This window comes from Thalassophryne amazonica, chromosome 4, assembly GCF_902500255.1.
Source record: "Thalassophryne amazonica chromosome 4, fThaAma1.1, whole genome shotgun sequence".
NCBI classification, from domain to species: domain Eukaryota; kingdom Metazoa; phylum Chordata; class Actinopteri; order Batrachoidiformes; family Batrachoididae; genus Thalassophryne; species Thalassophryne amazonica.
Window position 1 is genome coordinate 92,868,784 of NC_047106.1, and position 18,555 is coordinate 92,887,338.

Consider the following 18,555-nt stretch of genomic DNA (forward strand, 5'->3'; position numbering starts at 1 on the left):
AAAAGCTCACAGCTCGCTTAAAGTGTGTAGTTCAGTCGAACCCCGACCCCCTACCCACGGATCAAGTTTAATGCTGCTATCGACCCACAGTGTAAAAATAATAGTAACACACAGTGACTTGGAGAAGTAACTTTAATCTGATTACTGATTTGGAAAGATTAACGTGTTAGATTACTTGTTACTAAAAAAAGTGGTCAGATTAGAGTAACGCATTACTAAGTAAAGCGTTACCAGCATCACTGGTTATAAGTAACTGGACAATTGACTTATAAGCCATTTCATGGGCATTTTTTGGGCTGTTCCCTCATTATTTCAATGCAGATAAAAGGCTAGAGTTGAGTCCATGTGTTGAATTTATATTTGGCAGCTGTTCATGGATAATCTTAATATGAGGTCAAAAAAGTTGTCAATGGAAGTGAAGGAGTTTATAATCCATTAAAACAAACCCTATTACACAGATTCTGGAACCTTTGGAATGGCCACTCAACAATTCTGTACAACCCCAATTCCAATGAAGTTGGGACATTGTGTAAAATGTAAATAAAAACAGAATGCAATGATTTGCAAATCCTCTTCAACCTATATTCAATTGAATCACAAAGACAAGATATTTAATTTTCAAACTGATAGACTTTGTTGTTTTTGTGTAAATATTTGCTCATTTTGTCCAAATAGTAATGTACTTGACTGTATATGGCAAGACAGAATATAATGAATCATAAACATTTTGAAAAAAGTAAATGTTTTTGTTTGAGGAGGACAATGCCCTGATTTTTTACAAACTATATTATCGCTTTATAACTGAAGACCTTATGAACTGGGCAGGTGATGGTTTAGTGGTTAGGCGTTGGGCTTCAGACCACAGGATCCTCGGTTCAAACCCCAGCCTGACCGGAAAATCACTAAGGTTGCTTGGGCAAGGTCCTTAATACCTGAGTTGCTTCCGGTGTGTAGTGAGCGCCTTGCATGGCAGCACCCTGACATTAGTGTGTGTGTGTTTGTGTGAATGGGTGAATGTGGGGCATCATTGTAAAGCACTTTGAGCGGCTGATGCAGATGGAAAAACACTATATAAATGCAGTCCATTTAACCCATATTGTGAAACTGTGTTTCTTTTCAGGTGGAAGTCTACAGGTCCAAATCAGTTGGCCATGAGCCAAGTGCCGATGACAAAACATCAACATGTCAAGCTGGAGACATGAACACCAGTTGCATCGGTTCAGGCATGGACATCGACATTGGTATGGGAATTGGAGCTGGTGTAGGGGACACCAATGTTAAGATCCACCTAGAGGTTCTGGAGATCTGTGAGAATGAGGAGGCCATGGACAGCGTCTCCATCATCTCCAACATCAGTCAGTCCTCCACCCATGCCCGCTCACCATCGCTGCGTTACTCACGGAGGGAAAACCGCTTTGTCTCTTGTGACCTGGGTGAGACAGCCTCTTACTCTTTGCTCATTCCCAGCAGTGGCAACCCAGAGGCAGAGACCATCAATATCACTATACCTGACACTGTGGAGGCCCACCGACAGAACAGCCAGCGCCAGACCCAGGAAAGCTCTGGATATCATGAAGAGATACAGCTGCTCAATGAGGCCTACAGAAAGCAAGCTGAAGATGGGCAAGACTGAAACACACAGAGGCATTGTCCCAGAAAGAATAAGACATTTTCTGTCATTTATTTCTCATTCATACAGATGACTGAAATAAGACTTATCTATTTGCGCCTACTGGTAGTTCCTCTTCAGACAGCATTGTTAGTCGATGGGATAAATAGATTAGGCTGTAAAAGAAATGCTAACAGATGTCATTGTAAACTGTTGTAAATGAGATGCAGAGAGCAAGAGTAGGTGGACAAATCATTTGTATTCCTGCCATCACTTCCACCATATGGCAGCCAGACGTAGAAGAGGAGGAGCTGAGGCAGAGTCACATGTACACATGCCGTGTACATTACGTCACCAGTGACTCAGTTGTGTGCTGATTTCTTAAAAGGGTCACGTGATCCATGTGTCTGAGTGATCCCTGTATGTAGTGGCGAGACTGTTTTTGAGTGACTGATTAACAAATGTAGTTTGAGGGTGAAGATGCAGGTTCCAGGAGAGTGTGTCAACTGCCAATAGTGTTCAAATGATTTTCCATATACGGTGCCATATATATCACATATCACATATTAAAACAGACAAAATCGATTAAGGTAGTCAAACAGAATGTGACATAAAACAAAACCCAAAATGTAGTTTTAATTGGCCATTTTATGTATAGATGCAAAAGGTTATCCAGTACAAACTGTGTTAAAACAGTATTTCTCCATTGAACCATCATTTGAATAAATAGAACTGTTTCAGCAGAGTTAATTTGGGTAAAAGGTCTCACCCAGTAGCACACAATACCAAGGTCAAAATAAATTCCAGAAAAGAAATAGATCAGCCTGGAAAAAGGCTACAAAGCTATTTCTTTAGGCTCTGTCACTTTGCAGCCTTAGAGCCAGTAGTTAAGTGGGAGACCTTAAAGTTTCTGTAAGAGCACAACAACTACTAAACTACAGTATTCATCAACTGTAAACCAAACACAGTTCTGTCAAAAGAACATCAATGACAAGTACATTGTTGGTAGAATGGCAGTGTGGGGGCGCTGTGCGGCTTCAGGATTTGGAAGATTAGCCACAATTGAAGGACACATCAGTTCTACTCAAATGAATTCTATACAGGCAAAGCATATGAGTGTTATGAGTATTATTCTGCAGTAGACAAACTCTGTCCTGGGCATCAGACCAGGTTTTTGCTGGTCTGTGGCACAGTTGTTTTGGATCACGTAATCACAATGCACCTGACCAAACCTCTTCAGAACAACATGATCATGGGCACACATGAGTACAAGTAGATTTCTGATTTGAAGAATGTTGGTGGTGGTGTGTGAAAACATTAATGGCCATTTGTGCATTACCAGTGACACTTGTACTCCACTGTGTGCTGGTTTATGCTGCCTGGAACACTGAACCCTGAGATTGTATTTTCACACACAGCAGTGGATGCACCCAGTGTTAATCCAAGTCTCGCAGCGATCACTGCACTTGGCTTGGCTTACAGCATTTTGTGGTACTTTGACAGGAGTCTCTTTTACCAGTTGCTTCTGTTCACATGCTTTTTGGATGCTGAATCATATCCTGGCCAGAAAACCTCTTCTTTCTGATTGATTTGTTTCATACTGTGCCAACAAAAAGCACATCCATGACTAATAGGTGCAGTACATTCACTTTTCTTTTCGCACCCGAGTTTGTGTTCAGATTTCACGTAACAAGAATAGAATGTAGCTGGGGATGCCCCAAATACATTTGCACTATGTGCTGAAGACCCATTTTTCATGACACAGGATTTTTTATTTTGCTATTTATAATCTGTCCCTTCTCCTAACTCTATTACCATAGCATAAGTGTGTACCTTCCCAAAACTTTATGGCCCCTTCACACATAGTGCGAAATGTGGATGGCGTTTGGACGAAAACGGCGAAACAGCGCAAAACGGTTAGAAATTAGCACACAAGCATTGCACGTGAAACATTGTACCAACGGGCAGGCATTCACAGACCCGGTGCGAGAGTTTGTGCATCGAACAGGAACAGTGCCAGGTGCACCACATGGTGCTGCTTGTGTGGAAGAAATAAAAACCAGCTGACATATGTGGGACCACATCGCACCGCTTATGTATAATAATAATAATAAAAAGAAAAAAATACACCACCCTGAACGCAAACTTGCAAAAAAACAGAATACAATGATTTGCAAATCCACTTCAACCTATATTCAATTGAATACACCACAAAGACAAGATATTTAATGTTCAAACTGATAAACTTTGTTTTTGTGCAAATACTGTATTTGCTCATTTTGAAATGGATGCCTGCAACATGTTTCAAAAAAGCTGGGACAGTGGTATGTTTACCACTGTGTTACATCACCTTTCCTTCTAACAACACTCAAAAAGCGTTTTGGAACTGAGGACACTAATTGTTGAAGCTTGTAGTTGGAATTCTTTCCCATTCTTGCTTGTTGTACAACTTCAGTTGTTAAACAGTCCGGGGTCTCCATTGTTGTATTTTGCACTTCATAATGTGCCACACATTTTCAATGGGTGACAGGTCTGGACTGCAGGCAGGCCAGTCTAGTACCCGCACTCTTTTACTACGAAGCCACTCTGTTGTAACACATGCAGAATGTGGCTTGGCATTGTCTTGCTGAAACAAGCAGGGACGTCCCTGAAAAAGACGTTGCTTGGATGCATGTGTTGCTCCAAAACCTGGATGTACCTTTCAGCATTGATGGTGTCATCACAGATGTGTAAGTTGCCCATGCCATGGGCACTAACACACCCCCATACCATCACAGATGCTGGCTTTTGAATTTTGCACTGGTACAATCTGGATGGTCTTTTTCATGTTTTGTTTGGAGGGCACAACGACCATGATTTCCAAAAAACAATTTGAAATGTGGACTCATCAGACCACAGCACACTTTTCACTTTGCGTCTGTTCATTTCAATGAGCCGGGCCAGATAAGGCAGTGGTGTTTCTGGATGTTGTTGATGTATGGCTTTTGCTTTGCATGGTAGAGTTTTAACTTGCACTTGTAAATGTAGCAACGAACTGTGTTAAATGACAATAGTTTTCTGAAGTGTTCCTATGCCCACGCAGTAAGATCCTTTACACAATGATGTCAGTTTTTAATGCAGTGCCGCCAGAGAGAATGAAGGTCACGAACATTCAGTGTTGGTTTTCGGCCTTGCCGCTTACGTGTAGAAAGTTCTCCAGATTCTCTGAATATTCTGATTATATTATGGACTGTAGATGATGGAATCCCTACATTCCTTGCAATTGAATGTTGAGAAATATTGCTCTTAAACTGTTGGACTATTTTTTCATGCATTTGTTCACAAAGTGGTGATCCTCGCTCCATCTTTACTTGTGAACAATTGAGCCTTTTGGGGATGCTCCTTTTATACCCAATCATGACACTCACCTGTTTACAATTTGGTGTTCTTGTTATGTGTCGGACGCAGCTCGGAGAACCGACCAGCGTTTGAAGGACCCAGTATGAAATAAGCAGAGCACGGTACAAAGGCTAACTGAATTTAATACATAACAGTGATGTGATACAAAACAACAAAAGAGTGTGCAGTCTGGCGTGGTGGTGATACGGTGCGCTCCCAGCAGCGCTAACGGTCCGGAGCCAGAAGCCGTTCGGACCCAAGGACCCCGCCGACACCCCCCAGGTGGCCGCAACAAACCGAGTCTGTGAAAGAAGGAACCATTATGTGAGTCCACACTCTACACACAGAGAGACCACTCAAAGGTGTACATAAACAGCAAACACTTCCTGGCTTAATTACTAATCAGCTTCCCAACCTGCAGGCATGGAACATCCAGTTCACAAAACACTGCAGTGGAAGCCGATACATGACTAACGTACAGCTCAATATAATAAGGTGTGAGGGACACCACATTTACTGACTGTATAAACGTTAGTCCAAAAATCTAACGTACCTCAGGAAGTGTGCTGACGAAGCGTGAGACCTCACCCCCCTCCTCTTTCACAGACCGTGCATCAAACCCTGGACGTTCTCTGCATCCACTGATGATGAGATGGCTCCCGAGACGACGATCTCACCCGTCTGGTCACAAGGTCGGTCTCTGGCAAATACACACTGTATACTCCAGTCTTAAATGCCACCATGTTCCAATCCATATAGATGCACCACAGCTGTGAGTCCTGACGAGCCGCAGGTGATCAGGGTGAGGTCCTGATAACCTCAGCAACACAGCCACTCAGTCCCAATGCAAGCCACCTGGAAGGGAAAAACAAAAGACAGAAACAAAAAGGCAGCCAGGCCCCCCAGCCATACAACAGTTCTTTGAGCATTCATCAACTTTCCTAGTCTTTTGTTGCCTCATCCCAACTTTTTTGAAATGTGTTGCAGGCATCCATTTCAAAATGAGCAAATATTTGCACAAAACAAAAAAAGTCTATCAGTTTGAACATTAAATATCTTGTCTTTGTGGTGTGTTCAGTTGAATATAGGTTGAAGAGGATTTGCAAATCGTATTCTGTTTTTATTTACATTTTACACAATGTCCCAACTTCATTGGAATTGGGGCTGTATGTCCACGCAAATACAGCAATCAGACACACGCGCCTCACAGTGGACAGTTGTTAATCCATGACTGTCCAAACACAGTACATGTTGTGTAGCTGAAATGTCCAGAATGACAGATCACCACAGCTGCTTAATTCTGTTGGAAGCCACGCTTCCGGTGAGTGGAGCACACACACCCACGTGTCAGTATGTGTTTGCAAAGTCACATTCGTGGGGAACTTAGACAAATTTCACAGCAGTATGACAGTGTATGTCTGCAGTCTGTTGTCATGCCAAGAGTGCGACTGGCCACACATTTTCTAAGTGCCATACGAGCGGTGTAAGGTGTCTGTGTATGTCACCTGGAATTTGGCCGGCACCTGCCACGAGAGGGTGCGATGGGTTTGCACAACGCACACTTTGTCTTTCAAGGGCTTGTTTGCGCAAATAGTTGTCGCAACAGGTGTATGAGGTGTTGGCAACAGGGACGACATTACACGGTTTGCACACAATTCCTGCATCATACGCACTAAGTGTGCACCTGTCCAAACTTCGCACTATATGAGAAGGGGCCCTTAACCATGACCCCCCTTCAACCCACATTTTGTGGCCCCCATCACGAAATGAATTTGTACCCCCGTTACGAAAATGCCCCATTTTCGTACCCCCATCACAAACACATAGATTCACATATGTACTTTTTGTAATCCAGTCCCATGAGCTGCCATGAGACTGGGTTGTGTTGACTGTACTCCATAGAGCAACATAGAGCCCTCAGGTCCAATTATCTGCCTCAGTTTAATGCAATTGTTGCTGCAGATGGTGGCACAACCAGCTATTAATTTTAGCGGGGTAGTTACTTTTTTCCAAAGATGTAATCGGTATAGGAAAATTGCTTTGCACCAATGAATAAAATGTTATTTATTTATTTATTTATTTATGGTAAAGGCTGTTTGAGTATTTCAAACTAAAATTAATTGCACACACTCATTCACATGCAGTCTGAGAAAACAGGAGTGGGGCATTTTTTATTGTTATTTCAATGTAAGAATGTGTTCTGACTTCTACATATGTTATTATTATTACTGTTCAAATTATAATTCTACCACATTTTCCATCATCTAATTTTGTAATACTGGGGCTATCAAAAAGAGGGAAACTGCTATCCAAGGCAATCTTAAAAATCCAAAACAACAGGACAGAAAAAGAAAATGGGAAAGGAGATGCAATTATTGGAGGAAGACTGCAAGGAATTTATTGAAGATGAGGTGGAGAGGCTGTTTATGCTGAACAGTTTTCTGCCTCATGCACATTCACTGCCATTTAAATGTGTGACAGCGTGCATATTTTATTCCAGGAGGCAGCATATGAATGTGCCACTTTTGGAATCTTCTCTCCTGGCTTACATCAGTGCTCATCCAATCAGAGCAGGGACTGAGACCCTCACTTTTGCTGTGTTCATGCATAAATTCACTACTGCAATAGCTTTTTCATAATGCATATCAGTGCAGTTTTCAATTGTTCCACTAAACGTTTTAAAAGGTATATTAAAATCTACAGTATGTTAAATTTTACAGGTAATTTCTGTGCAACCATCATTACTGTTCTGCACATTTATGTGTTTGTATGTGAATAAACAATGGTAACAGTGAAATGAGCATGTTTTAATACTTTATCTTCAGCGCATCAACACTTTGTAGGTGTCATTAGCAGGCTTTTAAATTGTCTCTTTGCGTAGCCACTTTATCACGTGCGACATGTTCCTTCCTCTAAAAGAATGTCACCATTAAAGATTCATAGCACAAAACTGCCTCCAACAAGATTGAAATGGATTTCTATTTCAGGCATTCGTGGAGAAAATACATAAGGAAACAATGTACAGGCATATCAAGCAGTGATTGTAGAAAATATTAAATGTTAAATACGTAATTACATGGATAGAGATATTGCAGTTGTTGATGCCGATGGTGACAGCTAAACAGACCGAGATCTCTTCATTCTAAAACTGGAAGTGATCTGGTTATTCTTATCTGTAAGACATGACTCATATTCAACCACGGGTAATAAACTATGTTGAAAAATAATCTTACCTGTGTGTTTCTTTCATACTTGTCAGCTAGACTGATTCAGGGGCAATGACGGTGCTCCAAAAGAGATTACTTATCACAGAAAAAAACAAAGAAGTTTTCAGTAAATAGATTGACCCATGTAGTGTGCAGCCCTTTCTGTTAATGTGCCTTGAGGGCAGAGTTTCCAAACTGGTGTATCTGTACTAGAGGTGGGCGATACCGGGAATTTTGGTATTGATCCGATACCAAGTAAATAGAGGCCCAGTATCACCAATATCGATACCGATACTTTTTCATATTTAAGCTTCATAGATCCAAAGGATCCAAAAGACCTAGGATAGAATTTCACCAAACATTGTACGTGACAACAAAATACTTTATTATCACAATCAACATTTTTGTTTAAAAAATATCACTCAACACAACTTAAAACAAAATCTCCTGAGGTAGAGGGCTAACAAACCACAATACAAGGGTGCGCTGCTCCGTGTTGTATGACACAGTGCAGCGCTGCTCTTACAGACAGAGAGTAGACGCAGTCAGTGCGTGCGGGAGAGGAAAAAGGTTTGAGTATTGATCTTTTTACACGAGGATCGTTCAATATCAATACCAGCGTTGGTATCGATATTAGGATCGATCCGCCCACCTCTAATCTGTACACCTGGTGGGTACATGAGAATTTTCAAATTATGCATAAATTGTTATCAAAATTATGAAAGAACACCAAAGGTTCATTTATTTCCAATAATAATATGCTTATGTAGTCTTGCCCACGTCTTCTGAGCTTTGCTGCAGTCTCCATGTCATCCTTCCGATGTCTCTGCTGCGAACCTCCAGTCAGGTTCCAGAAGACAGAGCTCTGTTCCAGCTTCCCATACATGTCAACCCCTTTGACGGTCCACCTGTAAAACCAAGTGAGAAAATCCATAAAATCAACACAAAATCTTTATAACCTCCAAATCGCACCAAAATCAGTTTTATTACAGTGCACATAACTGGACAGCGGTATCACATAACTGGGTTTTTGTCCACATATTATGAGTTGCCACAATGACATTAAATCCAGGATCATTAGTATTTCCTCCACAGTTGAATTTCAAACAATAGAGATCTAGTATTCATGCGTCAAGCTGAATTTTATAGAACTGAATGTGTCAAATTTAGTTATTTTTTACAGAAACAAGAACTGTGTGTCACTAATGGAAATACATTAATAAAATCCTGAAAAATGAATCAAATATAATGAACAAAATAAAACATACCTCAGAACTTCATCAAGCATATCGAAAATCACCTCGCCTGTGCCGATGTTGTAGACTGGCATGTCGATGATCCTCGACTTCACCCCTGTGTTTATGTCGAAGATCCATACCAGGATGGCCAGTCTCTTGTTGGTTTTCTTGTCATAGTTTGGATTTCAAGTGTTCTTTCACGTCGTAAATGCCGGACGCCGCTACCTTGATGTCTCACACACAAAAATGACCCCATTAAACATCTCCTTCCATTCAGGGAGATACTGCCCGTGCCATTTGGCATGTTTATCGTGCGCATGACTGGATACAAACAAAGTCATTACCGTAATGTAATGTAATGGGGTCCCTGATACGTAATTTACGTATCAGAGACCGGCAGACCAGTCTAGAAGTTACGGTAATGTGCGAGACTCAGAAAACAAGCATTTGATTTCACAATCCTTTGTAATTTACAAAAGAAAACCCTGAATATCTGTAAGACTTTATTTGTACGTCCTTATGACTCGGAAACTCTGAAAAATCTGTATAATTTACGGACAATCCATATAGGTTGACATGTATGGCTTCCTGTTTGCTCTTCATGTGTCTTAGGTCCACTGCAGAATCTTGGATAACAAAACTGGGCCTGGTTGCATAAAGCAGTGTAATCTTTTAGTCTACTTTAGTCCACTAAGGTTATTCACCCAACATTATCCGTCTAATCTCCATTTCACATCAACGGCTAAACTTGTAGATTAGCCATCTTACATTAGTCAGTTTTCACAGTCATAGTGGCTTTGTGAGTGCCGTTGCCAAGAAACACCTCCAATGTGCAACAGGTTTGTTTACTTCTGGGTTGGTCCATCTGCCATAAACATCTCCAATGGATTATTGTGGTCCCAGGACACACACTCCTGTTGCAAGTCTCACGTTCCTTCCTTCTTTCCTCCATCAAGTGCTGATAAATGATAGTCACCTTTTTTGAGATAAGACATTGAAATTTTGTTGAGTAAAATAAGATTAGTCTCCTCTATACCAGGCTAGAAACTTCAGTTGGCTAACGTGAAACTTTTGCAGACTAAGTGCTTTGTGCAATGACTAACGTCAAAAAATTAGTCAACTAAGTGAGTTTAGTTGACTAAACAAGATTAGACTGCTTTATGAAACCGGGCCTAGGACTCTCTGCCTTGTTCTGATCTACCAGCGAGTCCCGAGAACTCTCTGCCCTGTTTAGGCCTCCTGGTTAGCCTTAACTCACTGTTGTAGATGTTGTGGTTGAGGAAGGAGAAACAATTCCCCCATTTTGGAAACACAAGTGCCTGCCATTTATTTCTCACATTCTTCCTAAATCTTAATCACTCGTCGCAGTACTTCATATCGTCATCATAGATGATTCTTTATTTCACACAAGTCACAGAAATTTATACAGCTTTGGTTGTATGTACACCAAGAAAACACAAATGGGACAGTAAACATCAGTATGCAAGACAGCTTAATTACATGCGTAGCAGGAAGAGGTAATTGCTCGTCACCCACGCAGGGGCCCTGTTGGCAGACATCAATTTGCATATCCCGCAGGGACACTGTCGGGAAGTCATCAATATACGTGTCTCAGCTTGTTAACACATGTAAGGCAGAGAGCACCCTGTAACCTAAGTGACGACACTTTTAATATGCACAGAGCAGGAAAGAGCTTCTCTGATTGCCCACAAAGGGGCCAAAACGCTCTGAGAACATGAGACTCATTGTCAAGACAGGAAGCTCAGTATGTGCACCTTGGCGTATTAACACATGAGGGACATGGGACACATTGTCTGCAATCCACACATCTGGGTGTGTCAACAGATCAGAGGACAAGCAGAGGGCCACTCGGTTATGGTGAATTATATCTGAGCATGATGAATGTCCCGACAGTATTCTGTTTTTGCCTTCTAGATGATCTCTAAAACTCTTTGCCCTGGCCTGTTTTTCCAGCCAGAGGGAGGTTGTGATGGTGCGTTCCTCCTGAAATCTACTGTCATCTCCACAGTGTTGAGCAGATTCAGCCCCAGGTTGTTCTGATCACACCAGAGGACCAACTGTTCCACCTCCTGTCTGTGACCTCATCACCATCCTGAATGAGTCAAATGATGGTGGTGTCATCCACAAATTTCCAAACCCAAGGTGATATTTTACCTGTTTCCTGCCATGTTGACAACCCAAAGAAATCCAGCTCACTCTTGCAGAGCACCACCGAATGAGTCAATTATAAAACTGCCAATTCAATAGTTCACAGCCAATCAATCAATGAATCATTACATCTCTTTAAAAAGGGGTAGTGTGGAGGCATAGTGGTTAGCAGTTTTGTCTCACAGCCATAAGATCCTGGAATCACTTCCCACCTGATCCTTTTTTTTTTTTTTCCTTTTGTGGAGTTTACATGTTCTTCCCATATCTGCTTGGGCTCTCTCCGGGTACTCCTCCAATTCCAAAGACATGCAGGTTAGGTGAACTGGTGACTCTAAATTTGGCATTGGTGTGAAAGTGTTTGTCTATGTGTGTCAGCCCTGTGATAGCCTGACGTCTTGTCCAGAGTGTACCCAGCAACAACTGAGATAGGCTCCAGCTCCTGTGTAACCCTTAACTGGAATAAGTGGGTATAGAAAATTAATGAACAAATGCATGCAATGCAAAATATAATAAATGTTTAAAATAAGAGATTGGAATCTGCATTGTCTATGATTTAATGAATTTATATCCTTGACATAATTAATGAAGAACCTCCAAATACTCTAAAATACATGCTGTTTAGCGTTTAATATGTAAGTTATTCTCTCTAGTGGAAGGTTGATATAATCTGTCTTATCCATTGAACAGTGCTTGGTGGTGTGTGTGAATATTTTTCATAACTGTGCAATGCATTTTTACCCAAGGTCATCAAATATGGCCATCGGTATTGCGAAGGCTTTGCATCCGTCCGTCTGCCTATTGTCTTTGCTCAGCATAAGTCCAGTCCTATTACTGCCACAGTGTTGAAATTAACAGGGAAAATTCTTGGGACACAGACAAGTTCAAAGATGGCTAACTTTGACCTATTTTAAGAGGTTAAAAAGTCACATTCTGTCTCAATTAGTTCAGTTTAGTTTTTGAGTGGTGTGGGGGCAGCCAGTTAGAGTAGAGCTACACACTGTTGTTAGCTGCAAACTCTGTTTTGTTTGTGTGGAAATATAACCTCTTTGTCATACATTATGTAAAAATTAGCAAAAATTAAACACTTCTAAAATTGAAAATGCTGTTTTTGGAACCTAAGAGCACCTCTGAAGTGATTTAAAAGACATTTAGCAGACGATAGCAATGAACACTAACATCCGCTAACTCGAAGCAAAGTTGCGGTCCTTTTAAAAGCTCATGTTCATATATTATGTAAAATCTAGCTACAAATAAACACTTCTAAAAGTCAATTTATCCATTTACCATTTTTAGTTTACATAGTTTACCATTGTACCTGTTTCTTAACACAGAAGAATCAATTAATTCAGATCGGTAACATTGTAAAGTGAGCCCAGGAAGTGATAGGCTTTGTGACCATACTGTGGAGAAGAGGTGTTTATTGAGACTCTTGGAGGAAAGATTACATCTACTACTGAAAAATGGTTCAGAGAAACTGTCTTGTTGATTTGTACACCAGCCATTTCCATGAGCCAGACAGCATATTTAAGAGCCCTTATTGATGAATACTTGCATTCCACAAAACAAGCCTTTCCCAATCACTGGCTGGAACCGAAGCATCATTTCAAGCCATTGAGACTCAAAAGCAAACACATATACTTCAAGTAGAAAACTGTAAAAATGTGTGCTCAAGCCTTACACAGAGACATTAGCTTTCCCAAGCATATTTTCATGCTGGCATTCTCTTCCCACCAGCAACTGTAATAGAAAAGACAACTTGAGTTTATTTTCAAGTGACAACAATGACATCAGGGAATCAGCTGCACACTGCTGTGTTGGATTTAGAAATAAAAACACTTTCATTGTTGTCAGAAAGAATGAGGACAGACTTGAAGTTGCTAAGATTCTTATGATACAAATGCACAGTAATTCAGTACTATGGTGAGGGTGAGGGTTTGTGTCTACAAGGTATCGATGTTCCTTGTGTCACACCAATCAAAAGCTGTTACTACTGTGTTAATCAAAAGGACCTTGATTATTACCTGTGTATGCAATTCATGAAGACATCGTTGATATAATTTCAACCATTCAAATACTGATGCATTAAAAAAATATGGCAAAATTTAACTCTGTGTTCTAACATCTGCAAGGTCCTTTCTGTGTGGAGTTTGCATGTTCTCCCCTTCTGTATGGGTTTCCTCTGGGTATTCCAGTTTCCTCCCACAATCAAAATCATTATTATTCAGGGTCTTCACTTGTCTCCGCCCCTGACCAAGGCAGTGTCTCTACATCTAGAGTTGGTCCCCGGGTGCTGGATTGTGGGTGCCCACTGCTCCTAGTGGTTGGATTGTGTCTGACTATAATTGGGTTAAATGCATGGGTTAAATGCAGAGAACAAATTCCGTTGTATGTAGGTATGTATGCATGTACAGTGAAATAAATGCCCATCTTCTTCTTCTTTAGTGGCTGTTTATAGCAGCCGTAATTGAAGAATGGAGTTCTTTCACTGGATTGAGGAAAACAGATGTTTGTTTCCACACAGCACACTTAGCTCCTCAGTGGCTCTCTGTAAACTCAGGAGTGTGTCGGCAACAAGCTGCCTGCCAGCTAGACTGACCTACTGGGTCCTGCTACCCTCAAATTCCTCCTCCCAGTGGGACGTGCCCGGAACACCTCTCCAGCGAGGCGTCCAGGGGGCATCCGGAAAAGATTCCCGAGCCACCTCAACTGTCTCCTTTCGACGTGGAGGAGCAGCGGCTCGACTCCGAGCTCCTCCCGAGTGACCGAGCTCCTCACCCTATCTCTACTGCACCGATCTGTCTATCGATCTCACGCTCCAGCCGTCCCTCACTCGTGAACAAGACCCCGAGATACTTAAACTCCTCCACTTGAGGCAAGGACACTCCACCGACCTGAAGAGGGCAAAGCACCTTTTTCCAGTTGAGAACCATGGCCTTGGATTTGGAGGTGCTGATTTTCATCCCGGACGCTTCACACTCGGCTGCAAACTGCCCCAGTGCACGCTGAAGGTCTGATTGACGAAGCCAACAGAACCACATCGTCCGCAAACAGCAGAGACGAGATTCTGTGGTTCCCAAACCAGACCCCCTCTACACCCTGGCTGTGCCTAGAAATTCGTCCATAAAAATAATGAACAGAACCGGTGACAAAGGGCAGCCCTGGCGGAGGCCAACGTGCACTGGAAACAGGTTTGACTTACTACCGGCAATGCGAACCAAGCTCCTGCTGCGGTCATACAGGGACCGGATAGCCCCTAACAAAGGACCCCGGACCCCATACCCCGGAGCACTCCCACAGGGTGCCCCGAGGGACACGCTCGAACACCTTCTCCAGATCCACAAAACACATGTGGACTGGTTGGGCAAACTCCCATGAACCCTCGAGCACCCGATGGAGGGTGTAGAGATGGTTCAGTGTGCCGTGACCAGGACAAAAACCACACTGCTCCTCCTGAATCCGAGGTTCGACCATCGGTCGAATTCTCCTCTCCAGTACTCTGGAATAGACCTTACCGGGGAGGCTGAGGAGTGTGATCCCCCTATAGTTGGAACACACCCTCCGGTCCCCCTTCTTAAACAGAGGGACCACCACCCCGGTCTGCCAATCCAGAGGCACTGTCCCCGATCGCCACGCGATGTTGCAGAGGCGTGTCAGCCAAGACAGCCCCACAACATCCAGAGACTTAAGGTACTCAGGACGGATTTCATCCACCCCAGGAGCCTTGCCACCGAGGACATTTCTAACCACCTCGGTGACTTCGGCCTGGGTAATGGATGAGTCTGCCTCAGAGTCCCCAGTCTCTGCTTCCTCTTCGGAAGACGTGATGATGGGATTGAGGAGATCCTCAAAGTACTCCTTCCACCGCCGACAACATCCCCAGTCAGGGTCAACAGCTCCCCACCCGCACCATAAACAGTGCTGGTGGAGAGCTGCTTCCGCCTCCTGAGGCGTCGGACGGTTTGCCAGAATCTCTTTGAGGCCGACCGATAGTCCTCCTCCATAGCCTCCCCGAACTCCTCCCAGACCCGAGTTTTTGCCTCTGTGACCGCACGGGCTGTGGCACGCTTGGCCTGCCGGTACCTGTCAGCTGCCTCTGGGGTCCCACCTACCAACAAAGATAAGTAGGACTCCTTCTTCAGCTTGACGGCATCCCTTACTTCCAGTGTCCACCACTGGGTTTGGGGATTGCCGCCGCGACAGGCACCAGAGACCTTGCGACCACAGCTACGAGCAGCCGCATCGACAATGGAGGTGGAGAACATGGTCCACTCGGACTCCATGTCTCCAACCTCCCCCGGGATCTGGGAGAAGCTCTCCCGGAGGTGGGAGTTGAAGACCTCGTTGACAGAGGGTTCCGCCAGTCGTTCCCAGCAGACCCTCATGATACGTTTGGGCCTGCCAGGTCTGACCGGCTTCCTACCCTCCCAGCGGATCCAACTCACCACCAGGTGGTGATCAGTCAACAGCTCTGCCCCTCGTGGCCGAAGGTCAGATGATATGACTACAAAGTCGATCATCGACCTCCGGCTCAGGGTGTCCTGGTGCCACGTGCACTTATAAACACCCTTGTGCTCGAACATGGTGTTCGTGATGGACAAACTGTGACTAGCACAGAAGTCCAACAACTGAACACCACTCGGGTTCAGATCAGGCAGGCCGTGCTTCCCGATCACCCCCCTCCAGGTCTCACTGTCGCCGCCCACGTGGGCGTTGAATTCCCCCAGGAGAACAATGGAGTCCCCAGTCGGAGCGCTATCTAGTACCCATCCCAGGGACTTCAGGAAGGTCGGGTACTCTGCACTGCTGCTCAGCCCGTAGGCCGAGACAATGGTGAGAGACCTGTCCCCGACCTGAAGGCGTAGGGACGCGACCCTCTCGTTCACTGGAGTGAACTCCAACACTTAGCGACTGAGCTGGGGAGCAATAAGCAATGCGACCCCAGCTCTCTGCCTCTCCCCGTGGGCGACGCCAGAAAAATGAAGCATCCAGCCCCTCTCCAGGAGTTGGGTACCAGAGCCCAAGCTGTGCGTGGAGGTAAGCCCGACTATCTCTAGTTGGTATCTCTCAACCTCCCACACAAGCTCAGGCTCCTTCCCCCTAGCGAGGTGACATTCCACGTCCCAACAGCCAGGGGCTGTGAGCATGGACCAGGCCGCCGGGCCACCCGCCCTCGACCGCCACCCAATCCTCTCTGCACCCGGCCCCCATGGCCCCCCTCTGCAGGTGGTGAACCCACAGGAGGGCGGGCCCACGTCACTCTTTCAGGCTGAGCCCGGCCGGACCCCATGGGCTAAGGCCCGACCACCAGGCGCTCGCGCGCGAGCCCCAACCCCAGGCCTGGCTCCAGGGTGGGACCCAGTGTTTGTGACTAGTGTGTGACTAGTGTGACTAGTGTTTGTAATTATTTTTCCCACTGCACAGCCAGTGGGCTAGACATCAGTGTGTGGGGAGTCAGTCAATCACTCACTCAGTCACAAAGGCACGCGCCATTTCACTTGTGTACCATTTCACTTCAGTTGTACCAGCCTGATTGTCACCAAACATGGTATATGCATTCCACACAATGACTCCAAGAAGCCTATTGCTTTTTAGGTCAAAAGGTCACTGGCGCATACTTTGAAAAAAAACTTGAGAAATAACTTCTTTCTTAATTCCCTGATTGTTGCAGAATTTTCCATGTGTTAGACATAGTGACCCTCAAGAAGCCTATTCCTTTTGAGGTCAAAATCACTGAACTGCACTTGGTAAAAGCATTCTGCATAAAAGCATTGCTTGTCAATGGTAAGCTTAATAAGTCACCCAGGGCGACATGGGTTAGTGCAGACTAAGCGCTTGTACAGAAACATGAGTTTTTCTGCATGTTAAAGATGCTGTGCTTTCATTTCACACAATTTTTGAAATTTGTATACCCATGAAAATGGAATTTCTGCAATGCCCCACCCTCACTGCAGCCACAGAGAGGAAGAAAAGTGACAATAAAATGAACCAGAGTTATTAAAGTTGTGTGATTGTTTTATTATTAGTATTAATGATTTTTATTTCATTGTTAATATTTGGGCAGCACTGTGGATTAGTGGTTAGCACTGCTGCCTCCGAGCGAGAAGGTCATGGATTCGATTCCCACCTGTGGCCTTTCTGTGTGGAGTTTGCATGTGCTTACATGTGTTACCTCCGGGTGCTCCAGCTTCCTCCCACATCCAAAGACAAGCAAGTTAGGTGAAGTGGAAACATTAAGTTGTCCGTGTTTGTCTATAAGTGGCTCTGTGACACACTGGCATCCTGTCTAGGGTGTACCCTGCCTCACACCCTATGGCTGCTGGGATAAGCTCCAGCCCTCCTGTAGTCCTTGATCAGAGTAAGCGGTTGAAGGTGAGTGAGTGATAATATTTGTGATCAAATTCACTGTCATGGTCCTGCTTTCATGGTGCTGCTGCACATTCCAGTATGAGGTTTGTATGTACATCATGGACACACCCTGAATAGAAAGAATAGAATAGAAATCAAATAGAATAGAAAGGCTTTTTGATGGTAGGGGTGGCGGCCAAGTGGTTAGTGCACTTGGTTTCGGTGTGGAAGGTTCCCGGTTCAGATCCCACCCCTGCCACATTTCTCCATGTAATATGGAGTTGCGTCAGGAAAGGCATCTGGTGTAAAACTTGTGCCAATTCAACATGCAGATCTACCTTGGATTTGCTGTGGTGACCCCGAGTGCAAACAAGGGAGCTGCTAGAGAGGCTTTACTAGAGGGGCTTTCTGATAATTTGACTGTAAATACAAGAAATCTATTATTATTATCAATTATGGGCTCAGTAATGAGTGAAATTCAGCTTACTACTGACACAATGTATGTTGTATCACCCCTGTCACTCCTTCATGATTTAGCCAGTGTTTGCCAAATTAAAAATGCTGTTGGGAAAGTGTAGTGACACGGACCCACAACAGGGGGCATAAATGA

The 18,555-nt window shown here is 43.9% G+C and overlaps 1 protein-coding gene across 1 annotated transcript in view; it reads left to right on the forward strand.

Annotated features, from left to right (window-relative positions):
* The window catches only part of LOC117508490 (probable G-protein coupled receptor 149), a 56,089-nt gene extending 53,944 nt beyond the window's left edge, over window positions 1–2,145 (forward strand). Inside the window, exon 5 of the mRNA XM_034168261.1 lies at window positions 1,121–2,145. Coding sequence (XP_034024152.1) covers window positions 1,121–1,633 — 513 coding nt within the window. The 3' untranslated portion in view covers window positions 1,634–2,145. The remainder of the gene's footprint in view (window positions 1–1,120) is intronic.
* Window positions 2,146–18,555: the final 16,410 nt, after the last annotated feature.